This window comes from Lampetra fluviatilis, chromosome 57, assembly GCF_964198595.1.
Source record: "Lampetra fluviatilis chromosome 57, kcLamFluv1.1, whole genome shotgun sequence".
Classification (NCBI taxonomy): domain Eukaryota; kingdom Metazoa; phylum Chordata; class Hyperoartia; order Petromyzontiformes; family Petromyzontidae; genus Lampetra; species Lampetra fluviatilis.
Window position 1 is genome coordinate 1,804,802 of NC_136331.1, and position 17,974 is coordinate 1,822,775.

The 17,974-nt window shown below is 57.2% G+C and overlaps 1 protein-coding gene across 1 annotated transcript in view; it reads left to right on the forward strand.

Annotated features, from left to right (window-relative positions):
• The window catches only part of XPO4 (exportin 4), a 76,765-nt gene that overhangs the window by 13,139 nt on the left and 45,652 nt on the right, over positions 1–17,974 (forward strand). The window contains exons 3-5 of the mRNA XM_078880309.1: positions 2,152–2,293; positions 7,000–7,144; positions 9,819–9,935. Of these exons, the coding sequence (XP_078736435.1) occupies positions 2,152–2,293; positions 7,000–7,144; positions 9,819–9,935 (404 nt within the window). The remainder of the gene's footprint in view (positions 1–2,151; positions 2,294–6,999; positions 7,145–9,818; positions 9,936–17,974) is intronic.

A 17,974-nucleotide genomic window follows, 5' to 3' on the forward strand; every position in this document is an offset into this window, starting at 1 on the left:
ACTCACTCAAGCACTCACTCACGCACTCACTTACCACGCACTCACTCTCTCACTCGCGCACTCACTCACTCATGCACTCACGCACTCACTCACTCGCGCACTTACTCACGCACGCACTCACGCACGCACTTAATCAAGTACTCACGCATGCACTCACGCACGCACTCACGCACGCACTCACGCACTCACTCACTCGCGCACTTACTCAATCAAGTACTCACGCACGCACTCACACACTCAATCACGCACTCACGTACTCAAGCACACACGCACTCACTCAATCACTCACCACGCACTTACTCACGCACTCACTCACGCACTCACACACTCACTCACTCACGCACTCACTCACGCACTCACTCACGCACTCACGCACTCACTCACGCACTCACTCACGCACTCACTGACTCACTCAAGCACGCACTCACTCACGCACGCACACTCACGCATTCACTCACTCACGCATTCACTCACTCGCACACTCACGCACTCACGCATTCACTCACTCACACATTCACTCACGCACTCACTCAATCACTCACCACGCACTTACCCTCGCACTCACGCACTCAAGCACTCACTAACGCACTCACTAACGCACTCACTAACGCACTCACTCATGCACGCACACTCACGCACTCACACTCACGCATTCACTCACTCACTCACTTTAAGCACGCACTCACCCACTCACTCACGCACGCACACTCACACACTCACACTCACGCATTCACTCACTCACGCACTCACTCACACACTCACTCACACACTCACGCACTATTGCACTCATGCACGCACACTCACTCATGCTCTAACTCACGCATTCACTCACTCACGCATTCACTCACACACTCACGCACTCACACACTCACTCACGCACTATCGCACTCATGCTCTCACGCACGCATTCACTCACTCACGCATTCACTCACTCACACACTCACGCACTCACTCGCGCACTCACTCACGCACTCACTCACGCACTATCGCACTCATTCACTCACGCTCTCATGCACTCACTCATGCACTCACTCATGCACTCACCACGCACTCACTCGCGCACTCACTCGCGCACTCACTCGCGCACTCACTCGCGCACTCACTCGCGCACTCACTCACGCACTCACGCACTCACTCATGCACTCACCACACACTCAACACTCACTCACGCACTCGTTGACGGACTCACTCACACGCACGCACACGCGAGTGAGTGTGAGGTGTGGATGAGTGAGCTAACCAGCCAAAGAGGGAGTGCACGCAAATTGTTGAGCGAGGTGAGTGATTGAATATGTGAGTGCTTGTCTGAGCATCTCATCAGGGTAGGGATCGAATCAACGACCTCCTGTATGTCAGGCGAGGGAGTTAGCGTCTCGCCACCAAGATCCCCTGTATAGCTTCTTAACAGACTTTTGGGGTCATTGCCGTTCGCGTGTAGCACCTATGAAGGCCGGCACGGTACACGAGGGGGTGGGTGGCCAGCACCACGCCCAGCCGCCTTTGTCTCCCTAGTGGCGATGATTTTACACTCCTCACCAGGTACTCATTTTAGGCCGAGTCAACCTCGGGGAGACCCAGGACCGGTTTGGATAATCGTCACTGATGTTGATCATAAGCGGGTATCAAACTCGGGTTGCTGGGTTCGTAGCACAGCGGGCTAACCACTGCACTACCGCTCCCCACACGCACACGTAGGTGAGTGAGTGAGTGCGCAAATTGGTGAGCGAGTGAGTAAGCAAATCTGTGAGTGGTTGTCTGAGCGAGAGTGTTGGCGTGTGCTCGTTTGACCGTGTGCATGTCCGCGTGTGTGTGTGCGGGACTGCATGTCCGCGTGTGTGTGCGGGGCTGCATGCCCGCGCGTGCCTGCGATAATGTAGCGGTTAGCGCAGTGCACTACAAACTCAGTGACCCGAGTTCAATTCCCACTCATGGCCAACATCCGTGACGATGAACTAAACCGTTCCTGGGCCTCACTTAGATCGACTTGGCCTCAAAGGAGTACCTGGCGCGGTCTGCGTGCGCGCGTGTGAACGTGCGCGTCTGTGTGTTCGTGCGTGCGCGCGTGTGACCACGTGCGCATCTGTGCGCGTGTGACTGCCTGCGCGTGCATCCGTGTGACGGTGCGCGTCTGCGTGTTGCGTGCGCGAGCAGAGACGAGCCGCGTGGACTACGTCCTCTTCCAAGCCGTCACCACCATCATGGAGGCGGCCATGCGGGAGTGGGTGCTGCTGGATCACAGCACCGTCGAATCGCTGCGCTCCTTCCTGCTCAACTACGTGCTGCAGAGGCCCGGGTGAGCGCCCCCCTCTCTCTTGATTTGAAGCTTTCGTGACTGCCAACCATGGCAATCGGAGGTGTGGGAGAAGCAGGCGGCGTTGTCCTGACCTGATTCGTAGAGGAGGGGGTGCCGGGTCGCGGCCTCGTAGCGATGCGGCCCGAAAGTTTACGAATCGCACCGTCGGCTCGGCAACAAACTTCCCGCGTGCCGATTGGGCGGCAGGGCAGCGGCGGCTCATGGTGACGCTCGGCGCCTCGCGGCAACGAAGCGGACCGAGGTTCGATTGCGCCGGGTGTGTACGTTAATGTCCCTGTGTTCCGCAGGCTGTGTATGTGTAAACACGATCTGTGTGTATGTACACGTGTGTGAAGGCAAAGTCGAGTCCTTTGTTCTTTTGCTTCGGTCGACGACGTGGAGCGGCACTTTCCCGGTGGCAAATCTTGCCGTGTGCGGCGTGTGCGGCGTGTGCGGCGTGTGCGGCGTGTGCGGCGTGTGCGGCGTGTGCGGCGTGTGCGGCGTGTGCGGCGTGTGCGGCGTGTGCGGCGTGTGCGGCGTGTCTTTGCCTTGGGGGAGCGGCGGCGCAGCGGTTGGCGCGCTCGCACTGCGGACCCGGCGAGCCCGAGCTCGATTCCCGCTCACGACCAATAACCGCGGCTCGTATCTGAACCGGTCCTGGGCCTCCCCCGAGGTCGACTCGGCCTTCACAACGAGCGCCTGCCGCGGCGTGTGCTAAACGTCGGCACCGCGGAGACAAAGGCGGCCGGGCGTGGTGCTGGCAATACCGTACGCTCGTCGGTGTGCCGTGCCGTGCCTAGAGCCCTTCCTAAGGGGGAAGACAGCGGGTCGGGGTGACAGTCCCGGGCCCCGCGCTTTGGGGGGCACCCCCCATGCTTCGACGTCACCGTGCCGGATATCGTAGGGTGCCACGGTGGCGAGATGTTTGCCTGGTCGTGGGGATCCCGACCCTGATGAGATGTTAACTACCTCGCCTGGTATACAGGAGGTCGTGGGTTAGACCCCGACCCTGATGAGATGTTAACTACCTCGCCTGGTATACAGGTGGTCGTGGGGATCCCGACCCTGATGAGATGTTAACTACCTCGCCTGGTATACAGGAGGTCGTGGGTTAGACCCCGACCCTGATGAGATGTTAACTACCTCGCCCTGGTATACAGGAGGTCGTGGGTTAGACCCCGACCCTGATGAGATGTTAACTACCTCGCCTGGTATACAGGAGGTCGTGGGTTAGACCCCGACCCTGATGAGATGTTAACTACCTCGCCTGGTATACAGGAGGTCGTGGGTTAGACCCCGACCCTGATGAGATATTAACTACCTCGCCTGGTATACAAGAGGTCGTGGGTTCGATTCCGACCCTGATGAGATGTTAACTACCTCGCCTGGTATACAGGTGGTCATGGGTTCGATTCCGACCCTGATGAGATGTTAACTACCTCGCCTGGTATACAGGTGGTCGTGGGTTCGATCTGACACTGATGAGATGTTAACTACCTCGCCTGGTATACAGGAGGTCGTGGGTTAGACCCCGACCCTGATGAGATGTTAACTACCTCGCCTGGTATACAGGAGGTCGTGGGTTAGACCCCGACCCTGATGAGATGTTAACTACCTCGCCTGGTATACAGGAGGTCGTGGGTTAGACCCCCCGACCCTGATGAGATATTAACTACCTCGCCTGGTATACAAGAGGTCGTGGGTTCGATTCCGACCCTGATGAGATGTTAACTACCTCGCCTGGTATACAGGTGGTCATGGGTTCGATTCTGACCCTGATGAGATATTAACTACCTTGCCTGGTATACAGGTGGTCGTGGGTTCGATCTGACCCTGATGAGATGTTAACTCCCTCGCCTTGTATACAGGAGGTCGTGGGTTCGATCCCGACCCTGATGAGATGTTAACTACCTCGCCTGGTATACAGGAGGTCGTGGGTTTGATCCCAACCCTGACAGCTGTATATTTGGAATTTGCATGTCTCTCCCCGTGATCGCGTGGATTTTTCTCCGGGTTCTCCACTTTTCCTCTCCACATTTAGAATCAACGTCACCATGCGTTTAGAGTATTTAGCTGCTGCTATACATTTCCACGTGATGTTGATGATTGAAATCCCACTTCGTTGGACTATCATTTGTGATGGCCAGGTCGCTTGTGAAAAAGAGCTACAGAGAATTTTACTGGTAGGAACGAAGTGGACCAGCCTACAATAGATTATATCGTCCGTCCGTCCGATGTCCGATTACGTGTAGCAACATCGCCCCCTACTGAAAACACTTGGCATGACCCTACAAAAACCTTTAGACTCTGTGAGGCTTTCCTGGCTAAACAAGTGTAACATTCCCTTATAATTCCCTCAGATAGCTTTTAATTTAAACATTTAAATTAATAAGGCTTTCCTGGCTAAACACGTGTAAGCTTCCCTTATAATTCCCTGAGATAGCTTTTAATTAAAACTTTGAAATTAAATAAAAAACTCACAGCGCCCTAAAGCCTACAGCTAGGCCTAAAGCCTAGAACTAGGCCTCAAAGTCTCCCTTCGTATCGTACCCCCGCGTGTGTGAAAGGGAGTTAATGTTTAACAATGTTACATTCCCTGATATTTTAAAATAGAAACATTTACATTTAAAGCTTTTACATTAATAATTATAACATTTAAATTATACATTAATAATTAAAACATTTAAATTAAAAATTAACTCGCAGCGCCCTAAAGCCTACAGCTAGGCTTAAGCCTAGAACTAGGCCTCAATCTCTCCCTTCGTATCGTCCGATTAGGTGTAGCAACATCGCCCCCTACTGCAAACACTTGGCAGGACCCTACAAAAACCTTTACACTCAGTGGGGCTTTCCTGGCTAAACAAGTGTAATAATACATTATGTTTATATTCTTTGATTATTCGTTCCTACCAGCCCACCCCGCAGGGTCCTGTTATTGTTTTGTTTTATTATTTTATTATTTCCCTTCGTGATTTTACCGAAAGAACCAATAATATGAATCCCTGCAGTTATGAAAGCTTTAAATCAAAAAATAAACAAGAGTTTATCTTCTTGGTTCTTTCAGTAAAGTCACGTAGAAGGGAAATAATAAAATAATAAAAATTAAACATAATAAAATACAATTCTCACGACGTTTCAGCCACAACGCAAGCAGCCGTCCTCAGGTGAAGAACAGGGCTGTCGGGAAGACAGCGTCTGAATGACGCTGTCTTTCCGACAGACCTGTTCTTCGTCTGAATGACGCTGTCTCTCCGACAGACCTGTTCTTCACCTGAGGACGGCTGCTTGCGTTGTGGCCGAAACGTCGTGAGAATTGTATTTTATTATGTTTAATTTTTATTATTTTATTATTTCCCTTCTACGTGACTTTACCGAAAGAACCAAGAAGATGAATCCCTGCAGTCACGAAAGCTTTAAATCGAAACAAAAGTTTATTGTTTTCTTTAGTTTATATTTTTTTATTATTTTTTTCCTGGAATGCGGTCAACTCGAGGCATCTCGTCAGACCCCAGAAGCAAATCTCGGGTTGAACCGACATGTATGAACGTAGGGACGTTGAACTTCTTTCGCACCGTACGTAGCCAACCGTGCTGATCGGAGGTGCGGGGGGAAGGACAACAAACTAAACACAACAACAACAAGCAGTTAAAAAAGATGAGTTTGTCAACTTCGATGATGATTTAAAAGCGGCAGAGCTCCCATTGGCTTAAGAACATCGGACGGAAGAGCGTTCCAGACTGCCGCAGAAGTTTTAGTTTGACGGCGTCGCTGGCGGTGGGGGGGGGGCCCACACTGGTGGCGGTTTGTCCCGGGCCCCGCAGAAGCTACTCGCGAAGCGTCGCCTTGCCCCTGCGGCCTCTTTAAGACCTCATCGTAGGAGCTACTCACGAAGCGTCGCCTTGCCCCTGCGGCCTCTTTAAGACCTCATCGTAGGATCTACTCACGAAATGTCGCCTTGCCCCTGCGGCCTTTTTAAGACCTCATCGTAGGAGCTACTCACGAAGCGTCGCCTTGCCCCTGCGGCCTCTTTAAGACCTCATCGTAGGAGCTACTCGCGAAACGTCGCCTTGCCCCGACGGCCTCTTTAAGACCTCATCGTAGGAGCTACTCGCGAAACGTGGCCTTGCTCCGACGGCCTCTTTAAGACCTCATCGTAGGAGCTTCTCGCGAAACGTGGCCTTGCCCCGACAGCCTCTTTAAGACTTCATCGTAGGAGCTACTCGCGAAACGTCGCCTTGCTCCGACGGCCTCTTTAAGACCTCATTTTAGGAGCTACTCGCGAAACGTGGCCTGGCCCCGGCGGCCTCTTTAAGACTTCATCGTAGAGGTCGCAAACGGGTTTTGATTCCTTACCCGTACCCGGCCGCACCAGGGTCGCAACTGGGTACCCATACCCGGCCGGGTACGGGTACCCGTTCCCTACCCGTACCCGTACCCTACCCGAAATGAGTGACAAACGGTTACTCACCAGTGACTCACGGCCTACCCGTACCCGGCCGCACCAGGGTCACAAACGGGTACCTGTACCCGGCCGGGTACGGGTAGCCGAGTATCGGGTAGGGTACGGGTATCGGGTACCCTGTTGCGACCTTTGCTTCATTGTAGGAGCTACTCGCGAAACGTGGCCTTGCCCCCACAGCCTCTTTAAGACTTGTCGCGGGGTGGGGGGGGCGGGATGTTTGTCGTTGCCCGTGGGCTCCGCGCAGGCTGCAGAAGTTTGTGAGGGAGCAGATCCTGCAGGCGGTGGCGGTGATCATCAAGCGCGGCTCGGCCGACCGGGAGCAGTCGCTCTGCTGCCAGAGCATCCTGGGGGAGGTCAGCCACCTGGTCAGCAGTGGCAACCCCGCCATGGTGAGTCCACCACCACCACCACCATGGTGAGTCCACCACCACCACCACCATGGTGAGTCCACCACCACCACCATGGTGAGTCCACCACCATGGTGAGTCCACCACCACCACCTTGGTGAGTCCACCACCACCACCATGGTGAGTCCACCACCACCACCACCATGGTGAGTCCACCACCACCACCACCATGGTGAGTCCACCACCACCACCACCATGGTGAGTCCACCACCACCACCACCACCATGGTGAGTCCACCACCACCACCTTGGTGAGTCCACCACCACCACCATGGTGAGTCCACCACCACCACCATGGTGAGTCCACCACCACCACCACCATGGTGAGTTCACCACCACCACCATGGTGAGTCCACCACCACCACCATGGTGAGTCCACCACCACCACCATGGTGAGTCCACCACCACCACCACCATGGTGAGTTCACCACCACCACCATGGTGAGTCCACCACCACCACCATGGTGAGTCCACCACCACCACCATGGTGAGTCCACCACCACCACCACCATGGTGAGTCCACCACCACCACCATGGTGAGTCCACCACCACCTTGGTGAGTCCACCACCACCACCATGGTGAGTCCACCACCACCACCATGGTGAGTCCACCAGCACCATCTTGGTGAGTCCACCACCACCTTGGTGAGTCCACCACCACCACCATGGTGAGTCCACCACCACCACCAACATGGTGAGTCCACCACCACCCCCGCCATGGTGAGTCCACCACCACCACCACCATGGTGAGTCCACCACCACCACCATGGTGAGTCCACCACCACCTTGGTGAGTCCACCACCACCACCATGGTGAGTGACTTAACCCAGCAAAGCCTCGCCGAGTCGCAGGCCTCTTTCAGGAGGGGGGGGCGGCCATGTTGTCGTCACTGCGTGTGACACACCCCAAGTGAGTCGTGCCGTGTCATCACCATGGGGGGGGGGGGGGGTCTTGACAGACGACCCGTTACGTTGCCCGTCTGTGGGGTTTAGCTCTGGGCTACGGGGGGAGCGGTGGCACAGCGGTTAGCGCTACGCTGCGCTATAAACCCGACGACCCGGGTTCGATTCCTGCTCACGGCCAACACCCGTGACGATTATCTGAACCGGTTCCGGGCCTCCCCTAGGTCGACTCAGCCTCAAACGAGTGCCCGGTGCGGTGTGTAAACATCGCCACTGGAGAGACAAAGGCGGTCGGGCGTGGTGCTGGCCACCCACCCCCTCGTGTGCTGTTCCGGCCTTCATAGGTGCACGCCAGAGGTCGCAAACGGGTTTTGATTCCTTACCCGCACCCGGCCGCACCAGGGTCGCAAACTGGTACCCGTACCCGGCCATACCCGTACCCTACCCGTACCCGGCCGGGTACGGGTAGGGTACGGGTATCGGGTACCTGATTGCGACCTCTGGGATGAAGCCATGTTGCAGGCGCGGATGGGTTGATTCTAGGAACTTGAATTGTGAGAAGAGACAAGACGTTGGGAAATAATTAACAAACACGGTGATTCACCAGTGACTCACGGCCTACCCGTACCCGGCCGCACCAGGGTCGCAAACGGGTACCCGTACCCGTACCCGGCCGGGTACGGGTAGCCGGGTATCGGGTAGGGTATCGGGTACCCGGTTGCGACCTCTGGTGCACGCCAACAGTCTGTTAAGGCTACACGGGGGATCTTTGTGTTTTTGCGATGGGGAGGAAAGCGGAAAAACCCGGAGGAAGCCCATTCGGAGTGGCGGGAGGACATCACGCAGGAAAGGCCACGCCCGAGTTGGTGGGGGGGGGAGTCGAACCCAGGCGATTCTTGCTGCGCGGCCACACGAGTTGTTCCCGCTGTGCGCCCCTCGCCACGCGAGTTCTAGAATGCTGAAGCTCTCGTTGCAGAGGGCAGCGTGGGCCACTGGGGGGCGACTGTGTGACATGTTTCCGGCCATGACCATGGCACAGTCAAAGTTATTGCTGGAAAATAAAAAAAATACGTAGTTATTTTTCAGAAGCTAGCTGGCCATCACGAACGATAGCTCAGCCAAGCGGCTCATCGTTCTGTGGGAATGTATAGCAGCCAAAATATTTTAAAAAACGCGTGATGTTGAGTTTTTAATGTGGAAGGGAAAAAACCGGAGGGAGGACCCGGAGAAAAATCCACGCGACCACGGGGAGAGAGAGAGACATAAAGTCCAAATATACAGCAGCAAGCATCATGATCGGGATCAAACCCACGACCTCCCGTATACCAGGCGAGGTAGTGAACATCTCCTGGCCACCGTGATGATGATGAGAGAGAGACACGCAAACTCCAAATATACAGCAGCAGGCGTCAGGGTCGGGATCAAACCCACGATGAGATGAAGTGATGAGAGAGAATGTGCTGCTAGAAAGGGATGAGGTAAATTGATGAGATCAGGTGGTGAGATAAAGAGATGAGATAAAGAGATGTGTCATGATCATTTAGTAGCACAGCAACAACAGTGGCGAATATCCAAACCAGTGTTGGGCCTCCCCTAGGTTGACTCGGCCTCAAACGAGCGCATCAGCATTGGGGAGACTAAGGCACTGGCCACACCACCCCTCTCGTCGGCACGCCGTGCCAGCCTTCGTAGGTGTGTCTGCTCGCGACATGCGCTTGACGGGTACGTGGGGGGCGGCACCTCTGTCTCTCGCAGCAAACGCTGGCCTGCTGCATCCTCACGGCGCTGCTGCACGAGTTCGCCAGCTCCAGCAAGACCAGCAGCATCGGCCTCAGCATGGAGCGGCACGCGGCCTGCAAGCGGGCCTTCCAGGTGCGTGCGGCCTTCCTCGTCGTGCCACGTGCCACGTGCCACAGTCGTGCCGCCGCCGCCGTGGTGGTGGCGACATCACAGTGGCACGACCGGGCGCTCGGGCGCCTTAGCTTGCACCGGGATGGATGGTGAAGATTGCTGCTATTTTGGGCTTTTGTACCGAGATAAGCTTGCCGAGGTGCATCTTGTGTTCCTTCCCTTCTAGCCCCGCCCACTTCCCCCCCCCACCCTCCCAGTCCCTGATTGCCACATTTAGATAAGCCCCTCCTCCTCCCCTGAACCAGTATATATATAAGATCTTGTATTTTGGATTTCTTTTCACTTGATACGGTAAATTTAGCTGTGACGGTCCCACCTGAAGACGGAGACTTGTGTTGCCTCCGAAACGTCGTGATTTATTATATTTTAATTTTTTACCTCCGTGACTTTACCGAAAAACCCAAGAGTATGAATCCTTGCAGTCACGAAAGCTTCAAATCTAGAATGGATGGTGAAGTCGGTTAATTGAGGAAGGGAGGGGTGGAGAGGGTGTGGCGTTCACGCGGCTGAAGCGTGAGCGCCGTTTGATGCGTAGGGGTATTGTGGTTCGAGGCCGGCGGCCGTCCTGGTTAATACTGCGGTGACATCATCGTTGTCATCACCGCCACACGCGGCGTCATCACACACAGCGGCCGCCCTGGTTAATACTGCGTGTGACATCATCGTCGTCATCACCGGGACACGCGGCGTCATCACACACAGCGGCCGCCCTGGTTAATACTGCGTGTGACATCATCGTCGTCATCACCGCCACACGCGGCGTCATCACACACAGCGGCCACCCTGGTTAATACTGCGGTGACATCATCGCCGTCATCACCGGGACACGCGGCGTCATCACACACAGCGGCCGTCCTGGTTAGTACTGCGGTGACATCATCGTCGTCATCACCAGCATACGCGACGTCATCACACACAGCGGTCACCCTGGTTAATACTGCGTGTGACATCATCGTCGTCATCACCAGCATACGCGACGTCATCACACACAGCGGTCACCCTGGTTAATACTGCGTGTGACATCATCGTCATCACACACAGCGGTCACCCTGGTTAATACTGCGTGTGACATCATCGTCGTCACACACAGCGGCCGCCCTGGTTAGTACTGCGGTGACATCATCGTCGTCATCACCGCCACACGTGGCGTTATCACACACAGCGGCCGCCCTGGTTAGTACTGCGGTGCGTGTGTGACCCATGACGCACTCCGAGTCATTTGCTTCGCTCGCTGAACGTTATTGAAGACGCCCGGTCGCGTTATTCCCGTGCCGGCATCGCTGTCCGAACCTGCCAAATGTGAATGAACGACTCGCGAAATTGCCCAATTGGGAATAACCAATCGCAGCCTCGCCCTCCCGCGCTGGCCGACTAATAGCCACTTGCAGGCCGGTGCCTCTGTGTGTGTGTGCCCCTTGTGCCGCACAGGGGCAGATTCCCCTGGGGGTTCCCCTTTGAACGTTTCGTGACACTGCGGGTGCGGTGTAGTGCGGTGTTACCTGTTTATTTTGCGATGATGCCAATCATCCTGCCTCCTCCCGAAGGCGGAAACCCCCTCAAGCCACCCCCCCCCTCCCCCCACCAGCACGACGCAGCTGATGCTGACTGTGTCACCAAGCCCCGCCCCTCACTGCCCGTCCAGCGGCACACGCGGGAATAGAAGCACACGGTGCACAGTTCAGATAATCGCCACGGATGGCAGCCATGGCCGAGAATCGAACTTGGGATGGCAGGGTTCATAGCACGCGGTGCATGAACCACCACCGCACGCACAACAACAGCAACAGCTGCTGCCTTCACCACCTCGTGGGCGGCGGCGTCACCACAGCGCTTGTGCCAGGCTAGGTACACTTTGAGGACATCGCGTGAAGTGTCGGAGGCTGCTGCTGGCAGGCACGCGCAGGAACACAATCAAAGACAAAGATCCCCCGTATAGCATGAACTGTTGGGGCAAGTGCTGTTAGCGAGCACCTGTGAAGGCCGGCACGGCACACGAGGGAGTGGGTGGCCAGTACCACGCCCGGCCGCCTTTGTCTCCCCAGTGGCGATGTTAACACTCCGCACCAGGTACTCATTTGAGGTTGAGTCGACCTAGGGGAGGCCCAGGACCGGTTCAGATAATCGTCACTGGTGTTGGCCGTGAGCAGGAATGGTTCATAGCGCAGCGCACTAACCGCTACACTGCTCATGCACACGCGTGCACACACACACACGCGCGTGCACACACACACGCGCGCGTGCACACACACACGCGTGCACACACACACGCGTGCACACACACACGCGTGCACACACGCACACGTGCACACACACACACACGCGTGCACACACACACACACACGCGTGCACACACACACACACACGCGTGCACACACACACACGCGTGCACACACACACACACACGCGTGCACACACACACGCGTGCACACACACACATGCGTGCACACACACACGCTTGCACACACACACGCGTGCACACACACACGCGTGCACACACACACGCGTGCGCACACACACACTCGGCACTTGGCAATTGTGTAACAACAGGTGTCAAAGCTCCCTCCCCTCCCTCCCTCCCTCTCCTCCCTCCCTCCCCTCCCTCCCTCCCCTGTCACTACGACTCCCTACGGCCAAAGTGTCACCGCTCCCACTTGACTCTGGACCCCGGTTCTCTCGTTGAGTACCAGCGCTCGTTCATGCATTGTGCACGGCTACCGCAGCACTACCACAGCACTACCACAGCACTACCACAGCACTACCGCAGCACTACCACAGCACTACCGCAGCACTACCACAGCACTACCACAGCACTACCGCAGCACTACCGCAGCGCTACCGCAGCGCTACCGCAGCACTACCGCAGCACTACCGCAGCACTACCGCAGCGCTACCGCAGCACTACCGCAGCACTACCACAGCACTACCACAGCACTACCGCAGCGCTACCACAGCACTACCGCAGCACTACCGCAGCACTACCGCAGCGCTACCACAGCACTACCGCAGCACTACCGCAGCACTACCACAGCACTACCGCAGCGCTACCACAGCACTACCGCAGCACTACCACAGCACTACCACAGCACTACCGCAGCACTACCGCAGCACTACCGCAGCGCTACCGCAGCGCTACCGCAGCGCTACCACAGCGCTACCACAGCGCTACCACAGCGCTACCACAGCACTACCACAGCACTACCGCAGCACTACCGCAGCACTACCGCAGCGCTACCGCAGCGCTACCGCAGCGCTACCACAGCGCTACCACAGCGCTACCACAGCGCTACCACAGCGCTACCGCAGCACTACCGCAGCACTACCACAGCGCTACCGCAGCGCTACCACAGCACTACCACAGCACTACCACAGCACTACCACAGCGCTACCACAGCACTACCGCAGCACTACCGCAGCGCTACCGCAGCACTACCGCAGCACTACCACAGCACTACCACAGCGCTACCACAGCACTACCACAGCGCTACCACAGCACTACCGCAGCACTACCGCAGCGCTACCACACACTACCGCAGCACTACCACAGCGCTACCGCAGCACTACCACAGCGCTACCGCAGCACTACCACAGCGCTACCGCACGGCTCCCACTGCGGCGGTGTAACAGTCAGCGGCGCACTGCACTTTCCACCCAGCAGTCGCCGGGTTCGACTCCCTGTCTCCCGGCACCGGCGGTTGAAACGCCGCCCGATCGGCGGGGTTTGCGTGCGCGTGGTGGTGGGGTAAGGAGCGGGTGACTGTCGCGTATTCCAAGGCGTCTGCGCCGGCGTGGAAGAGTAGGCCAAGTACTCTCCACCAGGTCTTCCCCTAGAACTACCTCTCGTGCAGGAGGACTTGCGCCAGCGGCGTCGCAGGCGAGCACTTGCGGGGCCGCGCCTTTAGCTTCCAACGCGCACAGCCCTTTAGTCAATCCACTGCTGGAGGAGGGCCTCCCCCACGCCACGTGGGTCATGGGAGGGCGGTGGGGGGGTTGATGGCAGAGCCGATGTATTGATGACCACTGATGTTGGCCGCGTGATCGAACTCTGATCACCACCGCCCCCCACTGCCACCCCCCACCCACTGCCCCCCCCCTCCACCGCCCCCCACCGCCTGCCCGCCCCCCACCCATCCACCGCCCCCCCTTCACCGCCCCCCCTAACACCACCACCACCTCCGCTTACATAAGTGCCCCCCAGCAGCACCCTGACCCCCCCCCCCCCACCGTCTGTCTCCCGTTGTGCCGCCCGCTCGGCTTGAACACTCAGACAATATGAAGAAGATGTGGGGGGGTGGGCGGGTGGTTGGGGGGGGACATGGTGGGTGGTGGTGGGGGGGACATGGTGGGTGGTGGTGGGGGGGGGATATGGTGGGTGGTGGTGGTGGTGGGGGGCCCTCTGCCATCTGTGGCTGAGAGCTGAATTACCGTCACCACCCAAATATAGACGGCGTGCACCATTGTCCTTGAGGGCTCGGGAGAGTTGGGTCGCGGTGCGCGCGCGTGTGTGTGTGTGAACGTGTGTGTGTATGTGTGAACGTGTGTGTACGCGTGTATGTACGCGTATGTGTGTGTACGCGTATGTGTGTGTGCGCGTGTGTACGCGTGTGCGTGTGTGCGCGCGTGTGTGTGAACGTGTGTGTGTGAACGTGTGTGTGCGTACGTGTGCGTGTGTGTGCGTACGTGTGCGTGTACGTGTGTGTGTGCGCGTGTTCGTACGTGTGTGTGTACATATGTGTGAGTTAGGGTGGAGCGGTAGTGTAGCGGTTAGCACGCTGCGCTATGAACCCGGCGACCCGGGTTCGATTCCCACTCACGGCCAACACCAGTGATGATAATCTGAACCGGTCTCTGGGCCTCCCCGAGGTCGACTCAGCCTCAAAGAATACCTGGTGTAGTGTGCAAACATCGCCACTGGGGAGACAAAGGCGGCCGGCCGTGGTGCTGGCCACCCCACCCCCCTCCTGCAGCGTGCTGGCCTTCATAGGTGCTCGCTTAACAGCACTTGCCCCAAAAGTATGCGGGTGATCTTTGTATGGCAGGTGCTCTCTAACAGCACTTGCTCCTTCAGTCCGTTGAGGCTATACGGGTGATCTTGGTCTCTATGTATGGCTGGGGAGCAGTAGTCTAGCGGTTACCGCCTCGCTCTGAACCCGGCCGCCCGAGTTCGATTCCCGCTCACGGTGACGATTATGTGAACCGGTTCCTGGCTCTTCCCGAGGTCGACTGGTGCGGTGTGTCAGCATCAGCACTGGGGGAAACTGCGGGCGGTTATTCAAACGGCGTCTCAGCCCTTTCACCTCCTCCACTCCACCCAGCACCGTACACAAAACACTCAGACAACAACAACAACAACCACCGCCATACGCCACTGAGTGGCGGTGACATCACCACGGCGCCTGTGCACGTTGAGACGACGTGAGTGTGGTCGGCTCCCTGCTGCAGGAGGTCACGGGACAGACCCAGGTGCCATGAGTTGACTAACTCAGATGAGTGGCCGATGCACCACGATATATAAATATACAACTAGCAATACTCACACGCACAAGGACATAGATTCCCCGCATAGCCTTGACAGACATTTGGTGCTGTTAGTGAGTAGTGCCGATGCAGGCCGGCTCGGTACACAACGGAGTGGGTGGCAAGCCCACACCGCACCAGGCACACATTTGATGCTGAGTCGAGCCACCGGAGGTCCGGGACCGGTTCAGATAATTGTCACCGCTGTTGGTGGCCGTGAGCGGGAATCGAACTTGGGTCACGGGGTTGGTAGCGCAGTGCACCATCTGTTACACTCCCGCTCCCCACACTCACACACACACGGTCACTCAAAGATCCCCCGTATAGCCTCAAGAGACTGCTAGGGGCAAGTATACTGCTAGTGAGTAGCACCTACGAAGGACAGCACGGCACACTCTTGAGGGGGCGACTGGTGGCCAACACCACGCCCGGCGATGTTTAACCACCACACCAGGCAGGGGCAAGTGCTGTTAGTAGTGAGTAGCAGCGCCTATGAAGGCACACGCACGTACACACGCACACACGCACGTACACACGCACGTACACACGCACGTACACACACACGCACGTACACACGCACGTACACACGCACGTACACACGCACGCACACACGCACGCACACACGCACGTACACACGCACGTACACACGCACGTACACACGCACGTACACACGCACGTACACACGCACGCGCACACGCACGTACACACGCACGTACACACGCACGTACACACGCACGTACACACGCACGCACACACGCACGTACACACGCACGTGCACACGCACGCACACACGCACGTACACACGCACGTACACACGCACGTACACACGCACGTACACACGTACACACGCACGTACACACGCACGTACACACGCACGTACACACGTACACACGCACGTACACACGCACGTACACACGCACGTACACACGCACGTACACACGCACGTACACACGCACGTACACACGCACGTACACACGCACGTACACACGCACGTACACACGCACGTACACACGCACGTACACACGCACGTACACACGCACGCACACACGCACGTACACACGCACGCACACACGCACGTACACACGCACGCGCACACGCACGTACACACGCACGCACACACGCACGTACACACGCACGTACACACGCACGCACACACGCACGTACACACGCACGTACACACGCACGCACACACGCACGTACACACGCACGCACACACGCACGTACACACGCACGTACACACGCACGTACACACGCACGTACACACGTACACACGCACGTACACACGCACGTACACACGTACACACGCACGCGCACAGACACGCGCGCGGGCAGTGTGGCCCTGGTGCCCATGTCGCGCGCATTGTTAGAAGTCCGCACATGATCACTTGGGCACATTCTGTCGCGTGGCACTTCCCAATATAGCGCCACGCCGATGACAATGGCCGTTTGTGGCTCGGGTGGCCCCAGCCCAGCCCTCGTCGCGTCTCCCTCCCCGCTCCCTGCCGCCCGCGCCCGGCGCTCCTTCACCTCCGGCCCGTGACACTCGCTCGCTCGCGCCCCCGGCACGAGTCTGCGCGCCCGAGGGTGCCAGCGCGTCCGCGAGAATAACTTCCGAGAAGAACTTTGGGGGAGAAGAGGTTGCGCTGGTAGCGCGCGAGCGCGAGCACCTCCGTACGTTGCGCCGAGACCCGCGGCGCGAGACGCAGGAGCGAGCTGCGGCGCTTGCGTGCGTACACGTGTCTACGTACGTGCGCGTGTCTACGTACGCGTGTCTACGTACGCGTGTCTACGTACGCGTACGTGCGCGCCGGGTGCCGCCAGCCGCCCCGGATGGCGCTCATCCCTGCTCCCCCGGTCTCTCAGCTGCTCCGCGTTTTGTCGCTGGTACCGGCCACGCACCTACGGGACACCCAACATCCACCACCATCGCCACCACCGGCGTCATCGTCATCATCTGCGTCGTTATCGTGTGCGAGTTAGGACGTGGGAGCGTGGCACGGTGCTAATGCTCGTACCTCGCAGTAGTAACGGCCCGGGTTCGATTCCCTGGCTCGGGCGCGTCTCGCTGTGCGGTCTGAATGTCGTCTCTCTCTCCCCCTCTTATGCTTGGGCTTCCTCTGGGGCTCGCTGCTTTACCCCTCTCATAGGTAAAATAAATCACTGAGCTGTTGGCTCAAAACATCCCATTGCTGTGAACGTTATCTGCGGATCAGAATCATGAGAATCTTTTATTTACCCCAGAGATATCCGATGAGCTTTGAAGCGCTCTCTGTTTTTCACAGATGTCCAGTTGAGGCTGGGGAAGAAGTTACAATGGGCAGCGTGCCATCGACATTCACAAATCCTGGGCATTCCCAGTATATTCATTTTTAAAAATAATATTAATTGAATTAACTGTCGCTTGTACAATTAGGTATGCGACTCATTCGTTGTTACTTCACGAACACGGTTCCAGTAATTTTTCGATTTAAAGCTTTCGTGACTGC